The 20,708-nt window shown below is 42.8% G+C and overlaps 1 protein-coding gene across 5 annotated transcripts in view; it reads left to right on the forward strand.

Annotated features, from left to right (window-relative positions):
• The window catches only part of slc25a22a (solute carrier family 25 member 22a), a 165,476-nt gene that overhangs the window by 25,487 nt on the left and 119,281 nt on the right, over positions 1 to 20,708 (forward strand). For all 5 annotated transcript variants that reach the window (XM_068046031.1, XM_068046035.1, XM_068046033.1 and 2 more), the window contains one exon: positions 20,488 to 20,630. In XM_068046031.1, the coding sequence (XP_067902132.1) occupies positions 20,611 to 20,630 (20 nt within the window). In that variant the 5' untranslated portion in view covers positions 20,488 to 20,610. The remainder of the gene's footprint in view (positions 1 to 20,487; positions 20,631 to 20,708) is intronic.

Genomic DNA, 20,708 nt, shown 5'->3' on the forward strand with positions numbered 1-20,708 from the left:
GCCAAATATTTTCCTCAGCGGAAAGTGTTTTCCTGTCCCTTTCTGGTGTTTCTCTTTTGGCTATCTATGCAGTCATATGAATTGCCAGGTCAATTATAGGAAAAAATTGCTTCCTGTTTTTATTTTAAAGAAGTTTTTAATTTCATACTTGGAGCTGCATTCTCAGCAATTTCTGCTCTCGCACTTTGAGGAAAAACTGAAATATTGTTAATTAAAACCAATTACTACATCATGGTTTACTTGAAAGAAAACCTTATTGTATGCCCATCTACACTTTCATTGTGCCTTGTAGGTTCTCAGCAAAGGTGAATGAACTGATGACAGCAGCGCTTGATTCATTGTGATATATCTGGTGCATTTGCACCATGTTGCCATTCCTGTGATATAATAGATATCTTGTAATCACTTCAGTATTGTCCTTTGCACAACCATTTTTGAAAATGTAGAATGCATCACTCCAGTGGTTTCAGTAATTTATGGGTTCCCAGAGAATGCTCAAATGATTAAAAATATTCAAAATTGCTTGATATTAGTGAGGAAATAACTATTATGATTTGAGCTTCCTTCCAACTATTTTGCATTCCCAGTCGTGAAGAAATTTCTACGAGCAGAAGGAGTTTCCTGTGGACTGAACCTTGCACTATTAAATGTTTACTGTGAGTAGGATAGCTTGTCATAAGAATAACAATTACCCATACCCTCGCTATCTCCATAATCTCCTCTAGCCCTTCAACCATCTGAGATATCTGCATCCTTCCAATTCCTCTTGAACATACCTGGTTTAAATTGCTCCACCATTGGTGGCTATGCCTTCAACTACCAAGGCCCGAAGCTCTGGAATTCCCTCCCTAAATCTCACCGCCTCTCCTATTCTCTCCTTTGAGACCCTCCTTAAAACCTACCTCTTTGCCAAAACGTTTGGTCATCTGCCGCCTTATCTCCTTACGTTGTTCAGTATCAAATTTTGTTTGGTAACTTTCCTGTGAAACACCTCAGGATGCTTTACTATGTTAAAGGTGCTATCTAAATACGTGTTAGTTTTTAAAGGTCTGGCAGTTCTGTGTGATATCTACAACATTCTATTGCCTTCTGCAAAGCACAATCAATACCATACGGTCAGACTGTTGGATCAGGCTAAAACTAATGTCCCGAAGTATGATAATTACCCAAACAATAACAGTCAGTGAGAAACTAGCACAAGAAATAAAACAACAAAGATGGTATCAGTGCACATTTGGGTTAATATCCATTTTTAAAATGTATTTCTTATAGTCCAATAATTTGAAAGACCTATGGATGAAACCGCCTTTGCCGACTTCTGAAAATAACGTTGGAGTTGAGTAATATGATTCCTAAGTCAACCTCACAAACTTTAACATGCCAGTCAAACTGAGCTAGCGTTTAGTGGCTAGTGGATTTTTATAACGAAAGAAGTCTGTTGTGTCTCAGATTTTTAATGGTACTAAAGGGACAGATCAAGTAAACCTTAATGCAAATCAACAGTTTCCTCCATGATGGATCCTTTGTGCCCTGTTTGAATCTTTCCAGTTGGGTTTCTGTGCCTCCCCTAACACCAGAGCCCATTAACCCCAAATGTTGTCTGTGACTATGGGGCATTACCCCTCTTCCACTTCTCTGCAGCTTTTGTTGCAGTTCATCTTTCTGTGCTCATCTCCAAAGTCTATCATGAGTTGTCCAGCTCCCTCGGACTGCTTTGATCAAAGCCAGAGCATCTTCACTGGCTTCTCTTCGTTTGCATTGTTAACCTCTGGCATCACTCCAGTATCTATTCCTGGACCCCTCCTCTTCCTAATTGGTCTGCTTCCCCTTGGCAACATCATCTGCAGATACACTGCCAGCTTTGCCATCTATGCTGATCCAGCTGTACCCCTCCTCCACTTCTGTCGATCCCTCCACTGCCTCTGTACTGTTAGCCTGCTTGTCTGACAATGTCTTGCATGAGCAGCAGTTCTGATCTGGATCCAACTGTGAGAACTATATTCACAGAATTGGCCATGGAGGTCGCTTTGGATGTAACGGTGTTGCCATAAACCTAATCATTGAAGAGGACAGGCGGACACTTCTTGACATTGAGTCGTTCAACACTGCTGTGGATGAGGTGCCGATGAGTGTGGCTGATCTGATCTAATTTGGTTTTGCGAACCTGAAATTCAGGCTGTGAATGCTGACTTGTTTACTTGCAATCACAGATTCTTTTCTTTTAAACACAGTGTTGAGTGTCACCTGGATGCTCAGAACTGATCATATTGCAGTTGACCATGGAAAGACTGAAGCTAGTGTTTCTAGTCCCCTCTACAAACTCTGTACCTTCAGCGCTGATTCCAGCCCCCTCCTCGGCCACTGTTTCAGGTTTAACCAGAGTTAGCAACTTCGCTGCTTTATTCAACCCCGAGCTATTCAATCCCATATCTTCTGTATCACAAAGACTGCCAGCTTCCACCTCCATCAGTACCCCATCCTATCTGCCATTGAAACCTTTATCCATGCAATTGTTCCCTACTGATTTGACTATTCTGATGTTCACTTTGGCCTCTTCCCATTCTCCACACTCCCTAAATTTCACTTCATTCAAAATGCACTCCACCCTATCTCTAAACTCTCTGTGCCTCTTATGCATCCCCTTTTGACCCACCATTGGTAGGTGTGCCTTCAGCAACAGTGGGCGCTGGAATTTCCTCCCTAAATTTCTCTGCTTCTTTACCTCTTGCCTTCAAGATCTTCCTGAAAACTTGCCTTTTTGGCAACTTTTGGTCCCTCTTCCTAATATCTTCCCTTCTGGCTTGGCATTTTGTTTTAATTGATTATGCCTAAATTTGACTCTCAGCCATATAAAGAGATATTAGGACAGGTGACTAAAAGTTCCGTCAAAGAGGTAGGTTTTAAGGAGCGTCTTAAAGGAGGGACGAGAGGCAGACGTGTTTAGGGAGGTGTCGTTAAACAAAAGCCTGCTGAGAGCGAGTTGATTCAGAAGTTGTAACAATTGTTTACAAATAGAGTTTATTTCATAGTGTAATTTCTTTTAAAAAGTGTATAGTTGCGCAAGGTGGCAGGACCGTATCTCCAACACAGAAGTCCTCGAGGTGGCCAACATCCCCAGCTTATACACACTACTGAGTCAGCGGCACTTGAGATGGCTTGGTCATGTGAGCCGCATGGAAGATGGCAGGATCCCCAAGGACACATTGTACAGCGAGCTCGCCACTGGTATCAGACCTACCGCCCGTCCATGTCTCCGCTTTAAAGACGTCTGCAAACGCGACATGAAGTCCTGTAACATTGATCATAATTTGTGGGAGTCAGTTGCCAGCGATCGCCAGAGCTGGCGGGCAGCCATAAAGGCGGGGCTGAAGTGTGGCGAGTCGAAGAGACTTAGCAGTTGGCAGGAAAAAAGACAGAGGCGCAAGGGGAGAGCCAACTGTGTAACAGCCCCGACAACCAGTTTTTTCTGCAGCACCTGTGGAAGAGTCTGTCACTCTAGTATTGGCCTTTATAGCCACTCCAGGCGCTGCTCTACAAACCACTGATCACCTCCAGGCGCTTACCCATTGTCTCCCGAGACAAGAGGCCAAAGAAGAAGAGTTGTGCAAGTGCAATATTGCCTCTAAAAAGAAGGGCCTAGCCCTTGTTGAATTGCCAGATTGCATTGGAGAATTGCTACATGAAATCGGAAATAGGGATGAAACCGGACGGACCACCCGGCATTGACCTAGGCACCGGAAACGACAACAGCAAACCCAGCCCTGTCGACCTTGCAAAGTCCTCCTCACTAACATCTGGGGGCTTGTGCCAAAGTTGGGAGAGCTGTCCCACAGACTAGTCAAGCAACAGTCTGACGTAGTCATACTCACGGAATCATACCTTACAGAAAATGTCCCAGACACTGCAATCACTATCCCTAGGTATGTCCTGTCCCACCAGCAGGACAGACTCACCAGAGGTGGCGGGACAGTGGTCTACAGTAGGGAGGGAGTTGCCCTGGGAGTCCTGAACATCGACTCCGGACCCCATGAAGTCTCATGACATCAGGTCAAACATGGGCAAGGTAACCTCCTACTGATTACCCCTACTGCCCTCCCTCAGCTGATGAATCAGTACTCCTCCATGTTGAACATCACTTGGAGAAAGCACTGAGGGTGGCAAGAGCACAAAATGTACTCTGGGTGGGGGACTTCAACGTCCATCACCAAGAGTGGTTCGGTAGCACCACTACTGACTGAGCTGGCTGAGTGCTAAAGGACAGAGCTGCCAGACTGGGTCTGTGGCAAGTGGTGGGGGAACCAACACGAGGGAAAAACATACTTGACCTTGTCCTCATCAATCTGCCTGCCGCAGATGCTTCTGTCCATGACAGTATTGGTAGGAGTGACCACCGCACAGTTAAACAATTAAACAACTAACTGGAGGAGGTGGCTCCACAAACATCCCCTTCCTCAATGATGGGGGAGCCCAGCACATCAGTGCGAAAGATTAGGCAGAAGCATTTGCAACAATCTTCAGCCAGAAGTGCCGAATTGATCCATCTCGGCCTCCTCCTGAAGTCCCCAGCATCACAGATGCCAGACTTCAGCCAATTCGATTCACTCCACGTGATATCAAGAAACGACTGAAGGCACTGGATCCTGCAAAGGCTATGGGTCCTGACAATATTCTGGCAATAGTACTGAAGACCTGTGCTCCAGAACTTGCCGCGCCCCTAGCCAAGCTGTTCCAGTACAGCTACAACACTGGCATCAACCCTGCAATGTGGAAAATTGCCCAGGTATGTCCTGTACACAAAAAGCAGGACAAGTCCAACTTGGCCAATTACTGCCCCACTACCGTCTACTCTCAATCATCAGTAAAGTTATGGAAGGTGTCATCAACAGTGCCATCACGCAGCACTTGCTTAGCAATAACCTGCTCAGTGATGCTCCGTTTGGGTTCCGCCAGGGCCACTCAGCTCCTGACCTCATTACAGCCTTGGTTCAAACATGGACAAAAGAGCTGAACTCGAGGTGAGGTGAGAGTGACTGCCCTTGACATCAAGGCAGCATTTGACCGAGTGTGGCATCAAGGAGCCCTAGCAAAACTGGAGTCAATGGGAATCAGGGGGAAAGCTCTCCGCTGGTTGGTGTCATACCTAGCGCAAAGGAAGATAGCTGAGGTTGTTGGAGGTCAAACGTCTGAGCTCCAGGACATTACTGCACGAGTTCCTCAGAGTAGTGTCCTAGGCCCAACCATCTTCAGCTGCTTCATCAATGACCTTCCTTCAATCATAAGGTCAGAAGTGGGGATGTTCGCTGATGATTGCACAATGTTCAGCACCATTCGCGACTCCTGAAATACTGAAGCAGTCTGTGTAGAAATGCACCAAGACCTGGACAATATCCAAGCTTGGGCTGATAAGTGGCAAGTAACATTTGCGCCACACAAGTGCCAGGCAATGACCTTCTCCAACAAGAGAGAATCTAACCATCTCCCCTTGACATTCAACTGCATTACCATCGCTGAATCCCCCACTATCAACATCCTGGGGGTTACCATTGACCAGAAACTCAACTGGAGTAGCCATATAAATACCATGGCTACAAGAGCAGGTCAGAGGCTAGGAATCCTGCGGCGAGTAACTCACCTCCTGACTCCCCAAAGCCTGTCCACCATCTACAAGCTCCAAGGCACAGTCAGGAGTGTGATGGAATACTCTCCACTTGCCTGGATGGGTGCAGCTCCAACAACACTTAAGAAGCTTGACACCATCCAGGACAAAGCAGCCCACTTGATTGGCACACCATGCACAAACATTCACTTCCTCCACTACTGATGCACAATGGCAGCAGTGTGTACCATCTACAAGATGCACTGCTGCAAGGCACCTTAGGCAGCACCTTCCAAACATGCGACCTCTACCACCTTGAAGGACAAGAGCAGCAGATGCATGGGAACATCACCACCTGCAATTTCCCCTCCAAGTCACACACCATCCTGACTTGGAACTATATCGCCGTTCCTTCACTGTCGCTGGGTCAAAATCCTGGAACTCCCTTCCTAACAGCACTGTGGGTGTACCTACCTCACATGGACTGCAGCGGTTCAAGAAGGCGGCTCATCACCTTCTCAAGGGCAATTAGGGATGGGCAATAAATGCTGGCAAAGCCAGTGACGCCCACATCCCATGAATGAATTTTAAAAAATGATCGTTCTTTCAGTGATTATGTTGGAAGTGTTGTACACTTGCTAGGATGAATCTACTTTTGAGTATAGTCACATTTCCTAATTTACAACTGACAACACTTCAAAATTGCTTCATTGACTGTCAAGTGCTTTGAGACATCAAAGGTCATGAAAGGTGCTATATAAATGCAAGCCTGTCTTTATTTTAGTTAGAAAGCAGATTTGTTTCTGGCTCGTAAGGAGTTTCGGATCTCTGATACCCTGTCATGTGGGGGAGGGAGGTGTAGCAGAGGGGAGAAAGTACTGAGTCAAGGTGAACTGCTCACTCTCAGAAAAGAACAATCTGAATGCAGTCCACCTTGGGGAACACTCACATTTGCAAGCAGGTGGTTGAACAGCAGATTTGGCAGAGAACTGGCAGTGCGTCACCTTGGCCCACACTATGGGTTTGTGATGCAGCAAGCTTAAAAACAGTTTTTTTTCCACAAAGTACATACACAGTGTGACATGATGCTTTACTGTGAACCGCATGATGAGTCTGTCTTGTGCTTGATAAATTTGACTGCATGTATCCAATATAATCGGGTTTGATCAATGAAATCCTGAAAGTAAGATCCTGATGTGCATTACAGGCTATTCAGTTCTTCGCTCCAGTAACCAAATTCTTCATTGTCTGTCCTCCCCAACAAGAACTGTACTTCCATATCATTATAAGGACGACCAACCTCCCAGGAAAGAGGACTCTTTCCAAGCCATAGTATGGATGTTTAAACATTTGGGATTTAAGTCTGCCAGTTCCATTGTTTTCATGTTGCCTCTGGCTCATGCCCAGTCAATCTTTATAAATGCTCATCAATCAACTAAATTAACCTAAACATAGAACAGTTCTGTCACATGGAGTTACCAAAATTGGGGCTGATTTAAACTAGAGACTTCATAATTGTATTCAGAAACTTAAAAAAAAAAAAATTGTCAATTCTAATTCAAATAAATAAATGATTATAAACATAGTTTATAAATTCAATAGTGAATGATGTTTAATATAAAGCTAACATCTCTGCATGTTCAGCCTGTCTTGTACATCACATTATTTGAAGATGAATGAGTCACTTTGCTATTGCTGAGCATTGTAAATCATGGTCCAACAGGACACAGTCCTGGAGCACTGTCTGGTTTTATTCTCAGGCAGTTAGTCTATTACAAATGAGTGTGGTAGCTGTGTCACATGTAACTATTCCAGCGATGGTTTTTTATTAATATATAACTTGTTTCTGCTTGATATGCATAACACTGAATGCATAAGGTGCTCTGAATCAAAATTCATCCTAACAACAAACTGTCGAGATGGATTGATTTGAAAGCTTAAATTATTCCAATTGATGTGTTATTGGCTCAACTCAAATTTTCAAAACATTATAACAATGATTGGTGAACTAAACAAAGGGTTCGTTATTGAAAAATAACAGGATTCTAGGAGAGCTCTTCAATACGCATGCTGCTTGTTGACTGACAGTGCTCCAATATTGCATCACATGTTAACTTGCATCACTTCCTCTGATATATACTAAATTATTTACATATCAGTAATATTTTAATATTAAAGCAATATCACACCAATCTTTTTCTTGTTTCTGTTGACTGTTTTCTCTCCTCAGTTACGATCCCCTCTCCTTCAAATCTGCCGTCATCACCCCCACCTCCAAACAAAACTCTTGATCTCCCCATCCTTGCAAACTGCTGTCCCATCTCCAACCTTCTATTCTTCTCAAGACGTTGAATGAGCCTTCGCCTCCCAAATCCATGCCCATCTATCCCGTAACTCCATGTTTTCTTCCCTCCAGTCAGGTATCCGCCCTGCCGCAGTACCAAAACAGCTATTATCTAAGTCACAAATTATATCCTATGTGTCTGTGACAATGATAAATTATCCCTCCTCGACGTACCTGCAGCCTTTGATAAAGTTGACTACACTATCCACCTCTGACATCTCCCCACTTCGTCCAGCTGGGTGGGACTACACTCGCCTGTTTCCATTCTTCGCCAGAGTATCAACTGCAGTAGCCTCTCTTCCTGCTCCTGCACAGTTACCCCTAGTGTCCTCCAAGGATTTATCCTTGGGCCCCCTCCTATTTCTCATCTACTTGCTGCCCCTTGGCGACATCATCCAAAAGCACAGCGTCAGTTTCCACACGTATGCTGATGACATTCAGCTCTAACTCACCACAACCTCCCTCGACCCCTCTGCTGTCTTTAAATTGCCACACTGCTTATCCAACATCTCGCACTGGATGAGCAGAAATTTACTGCAACTAAATATTGGAAGACCGAAGCCATTGTCTTTGATCCTTGCCACCGAATCCATCCCTCTACACATCAGCTGTTTGAGGCTGAACCAGATTGTTGGCAACCTTGGTGTCACATTTGACCCCGCGATGAGCTTTTGACTACTTATCTGTGCCACCTCTAAGACCACCTCCTTAACATTGCCCAACTCCTCCCCTGCCTCAGCTCATCTGCTGCTGAAACTCTCATCCATGCCTTTGTTACTGCGAGACTTGATTAATCCAACGCACTCCTGGTTGGTCTTACACATTCTACCCTCTCTAGCATTGAGATCATCCATTCACCTATCATCCCTGTGCTCGCTGACCTGCATTGACTCCCAGTCAAGCAATGCCTTGCTTTTAAAATGCTCATCTTTGTTTTCAAATCCCCCCCAAGGCCTTGCCCTTCCCTATTTCTAATCTCCTCCAGCCTCACAGTCTTCCAAGGTATCATAGAATTCTTGCCTCTTCACACCCGATTTTAATTGCTCCACCAGTGGTAGCCGTGCCTTCAACTGTCGATGTTTTAAGGTCTGGAATTCTCTCCCGACATCTCTCTGGCTCTCTACCTTTGTACAAAAGAGTTTTACATGAACAGATTAACTTATGTGGTACCCAAGTATCCTGATGGAGGCACAATATGCTGACCCATTTCCAACAGAGGACCTCAGTGACCCACTTCATTCTGTTAATATTCAACCAGTTGCTTTTGTTGGATCTGCAGTAAACAGAAATCCAGTGTAGTAAGTGACGTAACTATATACAAGAACGGTGGGATTAAAGACTGTTGAGACTATTCAGACCATCTGTCACAATTAGAAAATCATGTTGAAATGAACAGTTCGGCTCACAGTAAGTTATTGCAAAGCTAATCAATGGAGATAACTAGACTTCTGCTTAAGTTAGGGTTGTGTGTAGACCATAACAGCATGTGCTTAAATGAATGACAGTTAACATAATCAAACAAGCTTCCACATAAAAAAATGGAGAAACTGCTTTTAAAAAAAAAATCTTCAAATTTAAACTAAATTTGCAATTGAGAGATTAAATGAAATGAAGTGCTCAGAATTGCATTTTTTCAACTTTTTTTAAAGGAAGGATTTTTTTGACAAACTTTGCTTATAATGACGTTATGGAGAAGGTAACTAATGGGAAGCTTTTTATGTTGTCTGATGCAACATAAATGAGGTGTGGAGTTCAGTTGATTGAGGATCTCAAACAGGTTTATTAACAGTTAATAAGTATATACAGTACAGAGTTGACTATTTACAGGACTTGCCTCTTTGTATTACAGTTACAGAGTGACTCTGACAAGTAGTCACAAGATTATGTCCTGGCACTTAGTTCATTAACGTACTAAAGGGACATCAAGCACTCTTAAAGGCAATTACACAACATCGCCCTTCTTTCCAAAGTTAAGTCTTGTTTGCTAAAAGTACAATCATATGAAATTAGATGCATCAAAATTATTTACACATGGATAGAGATTGTGAACTTTACAAATATGGTGGCTCAAAAGCCCATAGATCATCTCGGTTTGACAACTCTGGCTTGGGGAGTTTACATCTCATCTGTTGCTGTTCTTTTTACAGTTTCTCCCTCTCTACATTCAGTTTCTGTTGCTCTGCCTACAACCTGTTAGCATACTTTGTTGCTTTTCTCACAATGACCATTTTTGGGGTCTTGTGATTCTTAGAAAGTTCTGGCACCTCCTCGTTAAGAGTTAATAGACAGTGCTTCAACTCATTCCTCCTCTGCTTCTTCAGGACATTGTGTGTCCTTTTTCCTCATCCTCTGCGTCTGTAGGCTTGGGGCACCAGGTTGCGGACTTGTTAGGGGAAGAGTACTTGGTCTCATGGAGATTTCTGTCTCTTCTGGCTCATTGTGGTGCTGGCGGTTCTCTATAGAGCAGAAGTGAAGGTGCGGCATAGTGTACTGTTGCTGGGTTTCCAGACTGCATTGTTTGGTGCTGGTCAGAGTCTGCAAGCGGGTTCCAGTCCCTGGAGATTTCGCCTTGGCAATGCTCTCGTGGGTGGTTATGACGTTGAGGTCCTTGCACGCTGGTAATCCTGCCACTACTGGTCCGCTCGTGTCCACTAGGTAGAACGTTTGTGGTTTCTGCGCTGTCTTGCCATAGCTGCATTGCATTGTTAATGTGCCACTGCATAGGATGAGTGACATAGGATGTATGCAGATAACTTGGCAGATGTCGGCTGTATCATTAATTTCCAACGACTCTGGTACATATCCTTGAGGATTTGGACTGGTAGGATATTTGCAGTAGCGTCAGTGTCAGTCATAACCTTGAGTGTATGTTTGCCAGCTTTCTTTTGGCATGTGATGTTGATAGTGGTGAAAGCTTCCAGTTGTTTAACTTCATCAGCATGATGTGTCAGGTTCACAGTGTGGAATGCCTGTTTGCAGTCTGAGGACTACTTTCTGAGTCTTGTCTCTGATCTGTTTCACTGTGGACTTCATGTATCGGCTTGTGTTTGTGCAGGTCTCTGGTGCTTTCTTTTCTGTTGTTGCCCTGTTTTCTGTTTGCCTGTGTCCTGCCGTGAATTTTGACCATGTCTTTGGAGCCAGATTTCCTGCACAGGCGGACCCAACATCCTTTTGCATCACACGCCTTGCACAGATTGTGAAATACAGCACAACGTGTGGTGAGTTGGATCAACCACACTTGCCACACAGCTTGCTTGCTTTTTTTGACCTTGTTATGGTGCTGATACTGTTGGTTGCACCTAGTGCTTGCAGGTGCTGTTGTCACTCTACAATGGCTTCGTATTTCCTGCCATCTTCCAGCAGTACGTAAATGCTGTGACCTTTCTTTTTCCCCAAGAGGTCTTTCTGAAAGGCTTCAATGGGTGTTGATACAATCACCAGCTGCATTATTTAGTCTGACAGCTCAGCTTCTGAGAAATCATATTCGTTGCCCTTACTTTGGCATCTACTGACGAACCGGTGTATTGATTCCTGTGGGTGTTGCCTGTAGAACATCAATTCCAGGTGAATCCGAAAATTCACACTCAATCGGAGCTGATCTTCCAGCAGTTTCCATATCTTTGCGGGATCTTTCTGGTCCTGCTCAGATAATCCAGAGGTATTGATTCTGTGCAATTCCTCATTTCCAATGGCTATCATTACTTTCACAGCCTTTTTTTCTGGTTCTACAATTACTTGGTCTGTAAAGCATAATTCTTTGTTGGAACAGTTTGAACTCAGATGGGATATCCAAGGCTTTCCAGTTCATGTTGGGAAAACTGGTATCCATCATTCTGCTGTTCTTTTGCTTAGAACTTGCTTCAAAAACTTGCTTTATGACTCTGTACTTGTTTCCTCTTTAAGAAACTCTCATGGCTGCTTTGATTGACAGGAGGATGTGTTTAGCACTGCTTGTCTGTTTATCTAGCTTCGAGCCTAGAGTCAGTCTGTTTATACAGCTGTGCAATAGGCATTTCAAGTGCTTTTTTTGGGGCAAGAGTTTGTTTATACAACAGATAAATAGGTAATTCTTGAGTGGTTTTATGAGCTTTTTGAAAGCTCTTCATGCTTGAGTGATTTAATTGTTTCGTTTTATAGCTTTTGCTGTGAGCTGCGCGAATGGAGGATTCTGCTGTTTTTGCTGTCGGGCGCCTCCTGTAATGGCACGGACATGATCAGCCCTCGGGGAGCCTTTTGTACAGTGCAGAGTTGACTATTTACAGGACTTGCCTCTTTGTGTTACAGTCAGTGATTCTGGCAAGTAGTCACAAGACTATGTCCTGGCATTTAGCTCATTAGCATATTAAGATCTTAAAGGGATATCACTCTTAAAGGCAATCACACAACTGTAACAACATCCATTTTGGCCACCCAGTGTCAGCACCAAGCACTTCCAGGTCAGGTGGGTGCCATGGATTTGAGACACAGTAAAAGTCACTTGACTGTATCCCACCAAAATGTCTTAATTTTAACCTGAGAGAAGTACCTCATCCTGTACCAGTGTGGCTTTTTATTCTCCATGATAGCGATCTTTATTGCCTCTCTGAGTAAGATAACTATAAAGAGGTGCTATGTTAGGTGAATTTTCTGGGCCTGTTCACATTCATATTGGATTAAGATGGCCTAAATTTGACTTGCATTGGACACTTCACAATATGGGTAATGGGTAATTTGTCTCTTTTCTGGATTGGATTCAATCTTGAAGATGGAAGGGCAGGGTATCACCCAGTCCTCAAACTGGCAGCTGCTATGCTGCTTATGGAAACCCAGGCAGCAGAACCTCCTATAGCCTTTCTCATAGTGAGGTTGAATTAACTGAAAAGAGCAGGGGCAATGTTGAAGTTGAAGTCTGCCAGTGCAGAATCGTAGTGCTCCAAAAGCACTGTGTGGCACAGCACCGGGAACTGGGTTTATGCACCCAACTACAGTTGCTCACCTGAACAATAGTCTCCCGAGAGGAAGAAAGGGACAATTTGATTGTGACTTAGGCCAAGCCACTCTCGTATTCTTTCCGGAATCTGTATGCATGCCATCTGTTATGTTTTGGAGATCTCATTCTGGAGGGGAAACAGGTGATCTGTTCCCAGACTGCTGTCTGTGTCATCTGTAAGCTGCTGATGAAAGATGCATAAAAGTGGTAGAAGTTGATTCTTCAACACTTTTTTTTTCCCTCCTGTTACAGCCACGTGGTGTGACGTGGGAGGTTCCCACTGTTCAACTCCCCACCTCACTGCAGTAAGTGTATTTGTATTGGAGTTTAACCCCTTGGTGGTTATGTTTCAAATAAACAGATGATGACAGGTTTTCTTGTAAGTTTAAAAAAAAAACAGCCAATTGTTTATTGATCAGCTCGCCTTATCCCAAAATTGTCTCAACCGCATCCACACGCGGATTCGATCGTGCACGTGTACACACATACACAAAAGAAGGGAAAGAAGAAGGTGGTTTTTAGTGGAGGAGAAAGGATATGATAAAGCTATTGAATTCTTTTGAGAGACCAGTTCTAGAGGGTTGCAAGCCTGATATGATAGATTTCTTTCTTGATTGAAGGCTCTGTAGAAGATGGTGGATCACTTTCAGCTCTCTGCTGGATAATGTAGATGTTGGATTTTTCCAGCAAGGCATGTGCTTTCTGGCTTGCTGGAATGCCAGCTGTTACAGGTTGCATTCCCTTCTGGGTCAGTCTGTTGCTTCCCCCTGTTGCTCATGCGCCTGCCCTCCGTCTCGCTCGCTCGCTTGCTGTCTGGCTCTCTCTGGCCCTCGTGCGCTCTCCCGCCCTCTCCTTCTCTCTTTCCCCCCCCCTTCTTTCCCTCGGTCCTCGCGCACTCTCCCTCTCCCCTTCTTTCCCCCCCCCCCCGGTCCTTTCCGGGGTCCCTTCTCCCCCTCTGGCCATCGCGCCCTCTCCCTCTCGCTTTCTCTCCCTCTGGCCCTCGCGCGCTCTCCCTCTCCCCTTCTCTCTGGCCCTCGCACTCTCCTGATTGTGTGATTTTCATAAGTGTGATTCATTTTTCCTTTTACTCCAGCGATAAGTGTTTCCCTAATCTGTTCCATGTCCTCTGGGAGGCTACTCGTAGGTGGCTGTCCACCTTCCACTGCACAGTCCTGCAGCACTTCAACTATGTGATGCACCTCCCTCACTCTTGGCTTTCCTATTTGGGAACTTCCCTCATCTCTATTTAAATTTTTTAAAAAAGTTTTCAGTTAACCATGTCTCGTTTGTTTTTCTTCCCGTTTTTTCAGTTTTTATCATAGAGCCAAAAAGATTTAAAGAAGCTGTTCGGACCCTTTTCGATTCTTCTGGCTCTATTGCCCTCTGTGGGATTTTTGGAACTTCTCCATTGCTCTGCAGTTGTACTGAGTTTTGTTTGTTACACTCAATGTCTGCAGCCTCTGTGGACTGTCTTGGACCCTCTGGGTACAATACTGTGCTTCCTGCCAAGTCATTGCCCAGCAATAGGTCTATCTCCTGCATGGGTAAGCTCAGAATGATTCCGGCTGTCACTACCCCAGTGACCAACTTTGTAAGTAAATTTTAATTAAGGGAACCTTCAAGCATTTGCTAGTAAGCTCTATTGCTAATAGCATGGTATTTGTTCTGCTTTCTGGTCGCATTTCTGTCAGTTTGGCTGCCAGTGACGTTTTAAAACGGCCTGTATCCCTGAGGATGGTTATCTCCTTGTCTGGTGCCTGGGACATAGAAGAAGCCATTTTTATTTGGTGCAAAAAGTTCTAATATGTGCTCTGCTTTTGCATTAAATTAGAATACAGGCTTCTTATTTTCAAAGCTAGACACAGGCTTGACTGCAGCACCTCCTGTTGGTTTTTTGGCATACCAGCAATTAACCTTGACATGCCCAGATTTTCCACACTAGAACATGTCGGGCAGACTCCTACTGCTTTATCACCTGGCTTCCTTTTCAATGTTAGACTGGTCGGGTTTTTCTATCCTGCTCTCTTTTTCTCCCAAGCCCATTTCTGCTTCCTCTGCATCCCTGCTCTCTCTTCCTAGCTTATCCAAGTTATTAGACCCAAATTTATTCTGAGGTAGGGATTTGTGTATTAATTAATAATTGTCAACCCTTTTAGCTGCCTGCCTTACTCTTGAGACTGTTCTTCGATGTTCTTATAATACTTGGGATGCTATTTTTAAACTCTTCCAGCAACATCACTTCTCTCAAATTTTCATATGAGGGTTCCAGCTTGAGAGGCCATATCCAGTTATCAAAAGCCACTTGTTTGATTCTTTTGAGTTCAATGTAAGGTTGTGTGGGTCTTTTCCAGGTATGTCTCAATTTCTGTCTATATGCTTCTGCTACCAGCTCATATACATTTAAAATTGCAGTTTTAGTTTGTTCATCATCAGAAGAACTTTCTTATTACAGCGAAAAAGCTTTGCGAGCCCTACCCAAGAACTAGCCTTGAAAGAGGAGAGTCCAGAATTCTTTCGGCCATTTTAGCCTGGTAGCTATTTTCTCAAATGAGATAAAATATGACTCAACGTCCTGCTCATTAAATTTTGGCTCTAGTCTTAAGTGTCTCAGCACACCAAAGTTTTGCTCTGATTTGGGGATAAGGTTTGAGTGTCTGGCAGCATTTTCATTTTGGGTTTTCAGTCTCTGTAACTCAAACCTTCTTGCTGCTTCCTCTCTTTGCATCTCTCTTTCCTAATTTCTTTTTGAAGCTCTTCTCTTTAAAACTGTAATTGGATTCCAGCTAGAATTATTTTTCAGACTGTGATTCTCGGCTTTCTTCTAATTCAGGGGTAAGTTTAAAATGGTTAGACTTTTCGCCAGTTCACCTGGTTTCTTGCTTTTTGTCTGAAAGTGACTCCCACCTCTGTAGCTAAGCTTTTTAAATCTTCAACATTTAATTTGTTTAACTCATGGGATATCTCTCCCAGCTCTATAATCTCGTTAGCATTAAATGTGGCCATCTCTTTTGCTTCTACCACCATAGAGAAAAAACAGAAGAATACAAGAAAACCTGTTTGTTCATTTTTCCACAGTTTTAGATGTCAGTTTTCCTCCCGTTTCCCAAATCTCTCATTTGTCTGGCTGTTCAGATCTGGACTTCGAGCCCCCAATTTGTAATGGCCACTTGGTGTGACGTGGGTGGTTCCCACTGTTCAACTCCTCACCTGACCGCAGTACGTGTATTCATTTTAGAGTTTAGCCGCTTGGTGTTTTATTTTTCAAAGAAACAGCGACAGGTTTTCTTGTAGGTTTTAAAAAACAGAAAATCAATTGTTTATTGGTCAATACACCTTATCCTGAAATTATTGCAACCACGTCCACTCATGTATTGGTTCGCACGCATACGCGAGAAGAAAAAGAAGGTGGATTTTAGTGGGGGAGAACAGTTAAGATAATCTCGTTGAATTCTCTTGAGATTCAAGTTCTAGATGGTTGCAGGCCTGATGTGATTGTAGATTTCCCTCTGGATTGAAGGTTCAGTTGAAGATGATGGGTCACTTCCAACTCTCTGTGCTGTATAATGTAGCTGTTGGATTTTTTTTCAGCAAGGCATGTGCTTTCTGGCTTGCTGGAATGCCAGCTGTTACAAGTAGCTTCACTTTCTGGGTCAGTCTCTCTGTTTTTGGCTGCCTTTTTAAAAAGTAAAACTGTGCCACTTCTCACCTCCTGTTAGGAGATATTCTGGTTTCTTTTCCCATGGTGATTGCACAATGGCCCAGGATGTGGCTGTTTCACACCACCTTTTGTTTTAGACGAAGACGTTCAATTCTGGAATGTTTTTAGGATAGGTGTAAGTTGGGTTTCATTAACACCTTTTGACTTTGAAGATTTGTCCTTTGTCTTTGTCAGACTGTGTTTGAATACACTAAATGCCAATTCCCTTTTTTCTTTGCCATTTTGGACCATTGCTCACTTTTAAAATAAAGGTTCATTTTTTGAAAGACAGTATCCGTTTTTTCATAAATCTTCAGAGCTAGTCCGTGAATGTTGTACCATCGCACTTCCGACGTATGTGACATTGTTCTGTAGAGCATATGCCTGAATTCTGCTTGTAGCTTATACTTTATTCATTTTTTGGAATGTGCCCTTCGCTGACTAGAAGAGCATTTATTGCCCATCCCTGAGGGGGTGGTGTTGGGCCACCTTGAACTGCTACTTTGTGTGTGGTGAAGGTGCTCCAATAATGCTGTTGGGATGTGAGTTCCAGGATTTTGTAGCAGTTTCGCACAACTGTGGCTTGCTCGGCCACTTCAGAGGGCAGTTATGAAATAGTCACGTAAATGTGGTACTGGAGTCACACATGTATGCCAGACTGGGTAAAGATGTCGGACATGTAGAGGAAAAGGTTATTAAGACTAAAACATAAAATTTTTCTATTAAATTAATTAAATTACAGCTAAAATGGCTCTCACTTTTTTGCTTGAAAGACCTCTTGCAAATAGAATAGTAATTCCAGATGACACCTCCCTCTCCAAATTATAATGCTATATATTACAATGAAAATTTTGCATGTAAAGAATATTGAAACAGTGCTGTTAAGAAAACCGGTGCCACTCCATGCTCCTCCATACTCGCTCCCCTCCTATGTGAGACAGCCAGCCCACTCCTGCCTTCCAGCTCACACTTTCACGTTATTTAGTGGACCTGCTGGAAATACTCTGTGTACGCCCAGGGGTCTCAGCCCCCAGTTTGCAAACCACCACTCTGAAAGACATGTGTGAACTACAGTTCCAGTATCCAAAATGCGGCTGTTTGAAAATAATCAAAACCCATTTTGCTCAGGTCCATCCTTATTTTTAAACTTTTCATAGAGTATGTAAAAGAGTTGCTTATGTAGAGGAAAAGGTTATTATAATACTAAAATGTAGCATTATTTTTCTGAAGATTAAAGCTAAAATGCTTACATAGTCAGCACACTGCACTATAAGTCTCTCGTGATTATGCTGAGACTGTATAATGTACTGGCAAGACTACCAGCAAAGCACTGAGAGAGATTCTGGTTAACACACCTCAAAAGGAATGTTCCTAAATTGGAGGAGCGAGCAGCAACAAGGATGATTCCCAGTACAAACAGGGATGAACTCGGGCAAGATTAGAGGAGCTTAATCTTGACAGTCTAGTGTCCAAAAATCCGGTCTCCAACACAGTGTCAGTCCCGAGGGTGCTGGATTTTGGACAATCCAACAGCTTCATGGCCACTTTTATTTGTGGATTTTTTTGGAAAATGAATTCAAATTCTGCAATGATCATGGTGGGATTTGAACTCTATTATGAGTGTGTCCATTTTTTTGTTTAAATTTTGAGAATTTGCTTTTTAATATTGAAAAGGATTCCATAGATGCTGGAACTTTGGGTGTTTTTAAAAAAAAAAGCAAAAGGAGGTCACCAGAAGGTTTGGATTGAGTTTGAACTGTAAACAGTTACTGGAAGGCACTTGTTTTCAAATAGCCCAGCAGGGGTTGGTTTTGACTTGGAGAGTTGTTTACACAGGAGTGACCAGCAGGATTTATAGATGTCAGGAGACTGGACTTCTGGAAAGTTTTGGTTTCAATTTGAACTGTTAAAGCCAGTTGGTGTTTTTGCCTGCAACAGAAGTAGTACAGCTTAGCTATTTCTCTTGAAAACAAACCTTCCATCCAGTGTTTCCGATTCCTATTTCCTCTTGTATTTGACGAAACCCTGCATGTTTGAAGGAACCTTTACATCGAATGTGTGGGATCTGAAACCTTGTTGCTGTCTTCCTCTATAAGACCTATTTGGAGCCTCTGTAGCTGCATCTCTTGGAAACTGATCTTCAACATCGTCTGAAAGCACTGTTCTAGGAAGATCCCAGTGACTGCCATCAACACGCATTTGGGACGCCTAACCAAAACAAAGGACATCTTTCCATTACTTTTTTTTATAGCCTAAATGTTTTTAATTCCTTTTATTTCTTTGTAACAGCTGTAAACAAAATGCCTTTTATTTTTTCCTGGTTAATGTGCGCGCGTGTGAGGGCTAGGATAAAGGGCTTTAATATTTCAATTTGTGTGCATGTTTTACATTATCAGTTAAGACTTGGTTTATAATAAATGGATAATTTTGTTGTCTATTTAAAAAAAACTGGTTGGTGTGTTTTATTCTGGGGAAAAAGAGAGTCTATGATTGACCATATCGGTGAGTGGGGAAATTTAAATATATGTTGTGACCTGTTGAGAAGTGAGACTAGAATCAACAGTGCACTCCTCCCTCCTCAATCATAACAATTCTCATTTTCTGGAGTATTAGTTCCAAATGGGGCAGCAGAGGTTGATAATCTTCCTAATGGTTAGTCATTTTATAGGTTTATATCCAAATAACTCCATGATACTCTTTATTTGTGTGCCAGATATGTATTTTAATGCACACCATATCAGATCGACTGGCATTGCCTCCAGTGAATTGGAGGATAAGCAGTTTTGTAACAATCGGGATGTTGTGCCAAGGGATACATTACATGTGCGCTTGAGAATCTTGAGTTAGGGGATTAAATTCTGCAACTCTGTTCAATGTTGTGTGAAAACTATAAATCAATGATGTTATGCTCTTACATACCCTTACCTTTGTATTTTGTCTTAATCTGTTGCTATTTTTAAAAAGACCAGGTCATGCAAGTTGTAGCAAATTGAAAGCAGATATCTGACATTTTAGCAATATGGGAAAGGGATTACCATTTACGAGCACTGACGGGATGGTCCTGGGATTTGGCAGAATTGGAATCCTGGGGTTTAGCACAATGATGAGAGGAAGGAGGTCCAGTGATTTGGCTACACTGTGGTGAGAACTCTCCGATTTGGTAGAATGGTTGGGTAGAATTTGTGATTTGGTTCACTGGTCAGGAGCGGACAGGGGTCTGTCAGCATTTATATATAAAAAAAAAAATTTGCTTGGCTATGTTATATTCAAGAAATAGCAACAGATCACAACTGATCAGAGAGGTAGGTCCCTGAACCTCCCATAATGCTGTCGAGCTCCAGGTTCCTCTTTCACATTATACTTGTACCCACTGTCTAATGCTACCAAAGCTCAGTATCACCTTCAAGTTCACTGTTACATCCCGCCTATCTACTTTCTGTCTGCTACTTGTTGCTTGCTAGCCTCCTGTGTATCCAGGCTTGTCAAAAAGTGATAAAGAAAAACTTTATATGAGTGAAACCACTTCATTTCCAATTTTTCCAGAAAAGTGGAGTGATTCATGGACTGAATGACAATCCCAGAGCACTGTGTTGTTAAAAGCAGAATTTGGCTTGTTTTGTCCTTGGATATTGGTGACTCAAAAATACATTTTTGCATCAGATGGCGTAGCATTCCTATTGTTAGAGAAACAGCACATGTTACAAATTGTGTATCTTCCAACTCAGCATATATAACACAATGGAGGATCATGTGTGCAATATATGCACACTAAATATAGCCTGAGTATTGTATGTATTTAACATTTAGAAAATATCGAGGCTTCCTTAATTTGTATTGGTTTTTAAGTGGTGAGTTTTCTGATTTGGCTCTTCTGTTTACAGGTGACCGAATTAAGTAAACAACCCCTCTCCATCTGGCTGCACAAAACTCTGAGGTTACTTTGTGTATTTATCGTCGAGTTGAAGAATCTTTTCTTTCCAGAGAAGACTTGTGTTTTGAATTAAATGGCTGATAAACAAATCAGGTATTTGCACTGATGTTATTTTCACTTGAAAATTTTTTCTTCTAGATTTTAAAAAAAATCTGTGCGAAATAAATTCCA

This window comes from Heterodontus francisci, chromosome 14 (assembly GCF_036365525.1).
Source record: "Heterodontus francisci isolate sHetFra1 chromosome 14, sHetFra1.hap1, whole genome shotgun sequence".
Taxonomy (NCBI): domain Eukaryota; kingdom Metazoa; phylum Chordata; class Chondrichthyes; order Heterodontiformes; family Heterodontidae; genus Heterodontus; species Heterodontus francisci.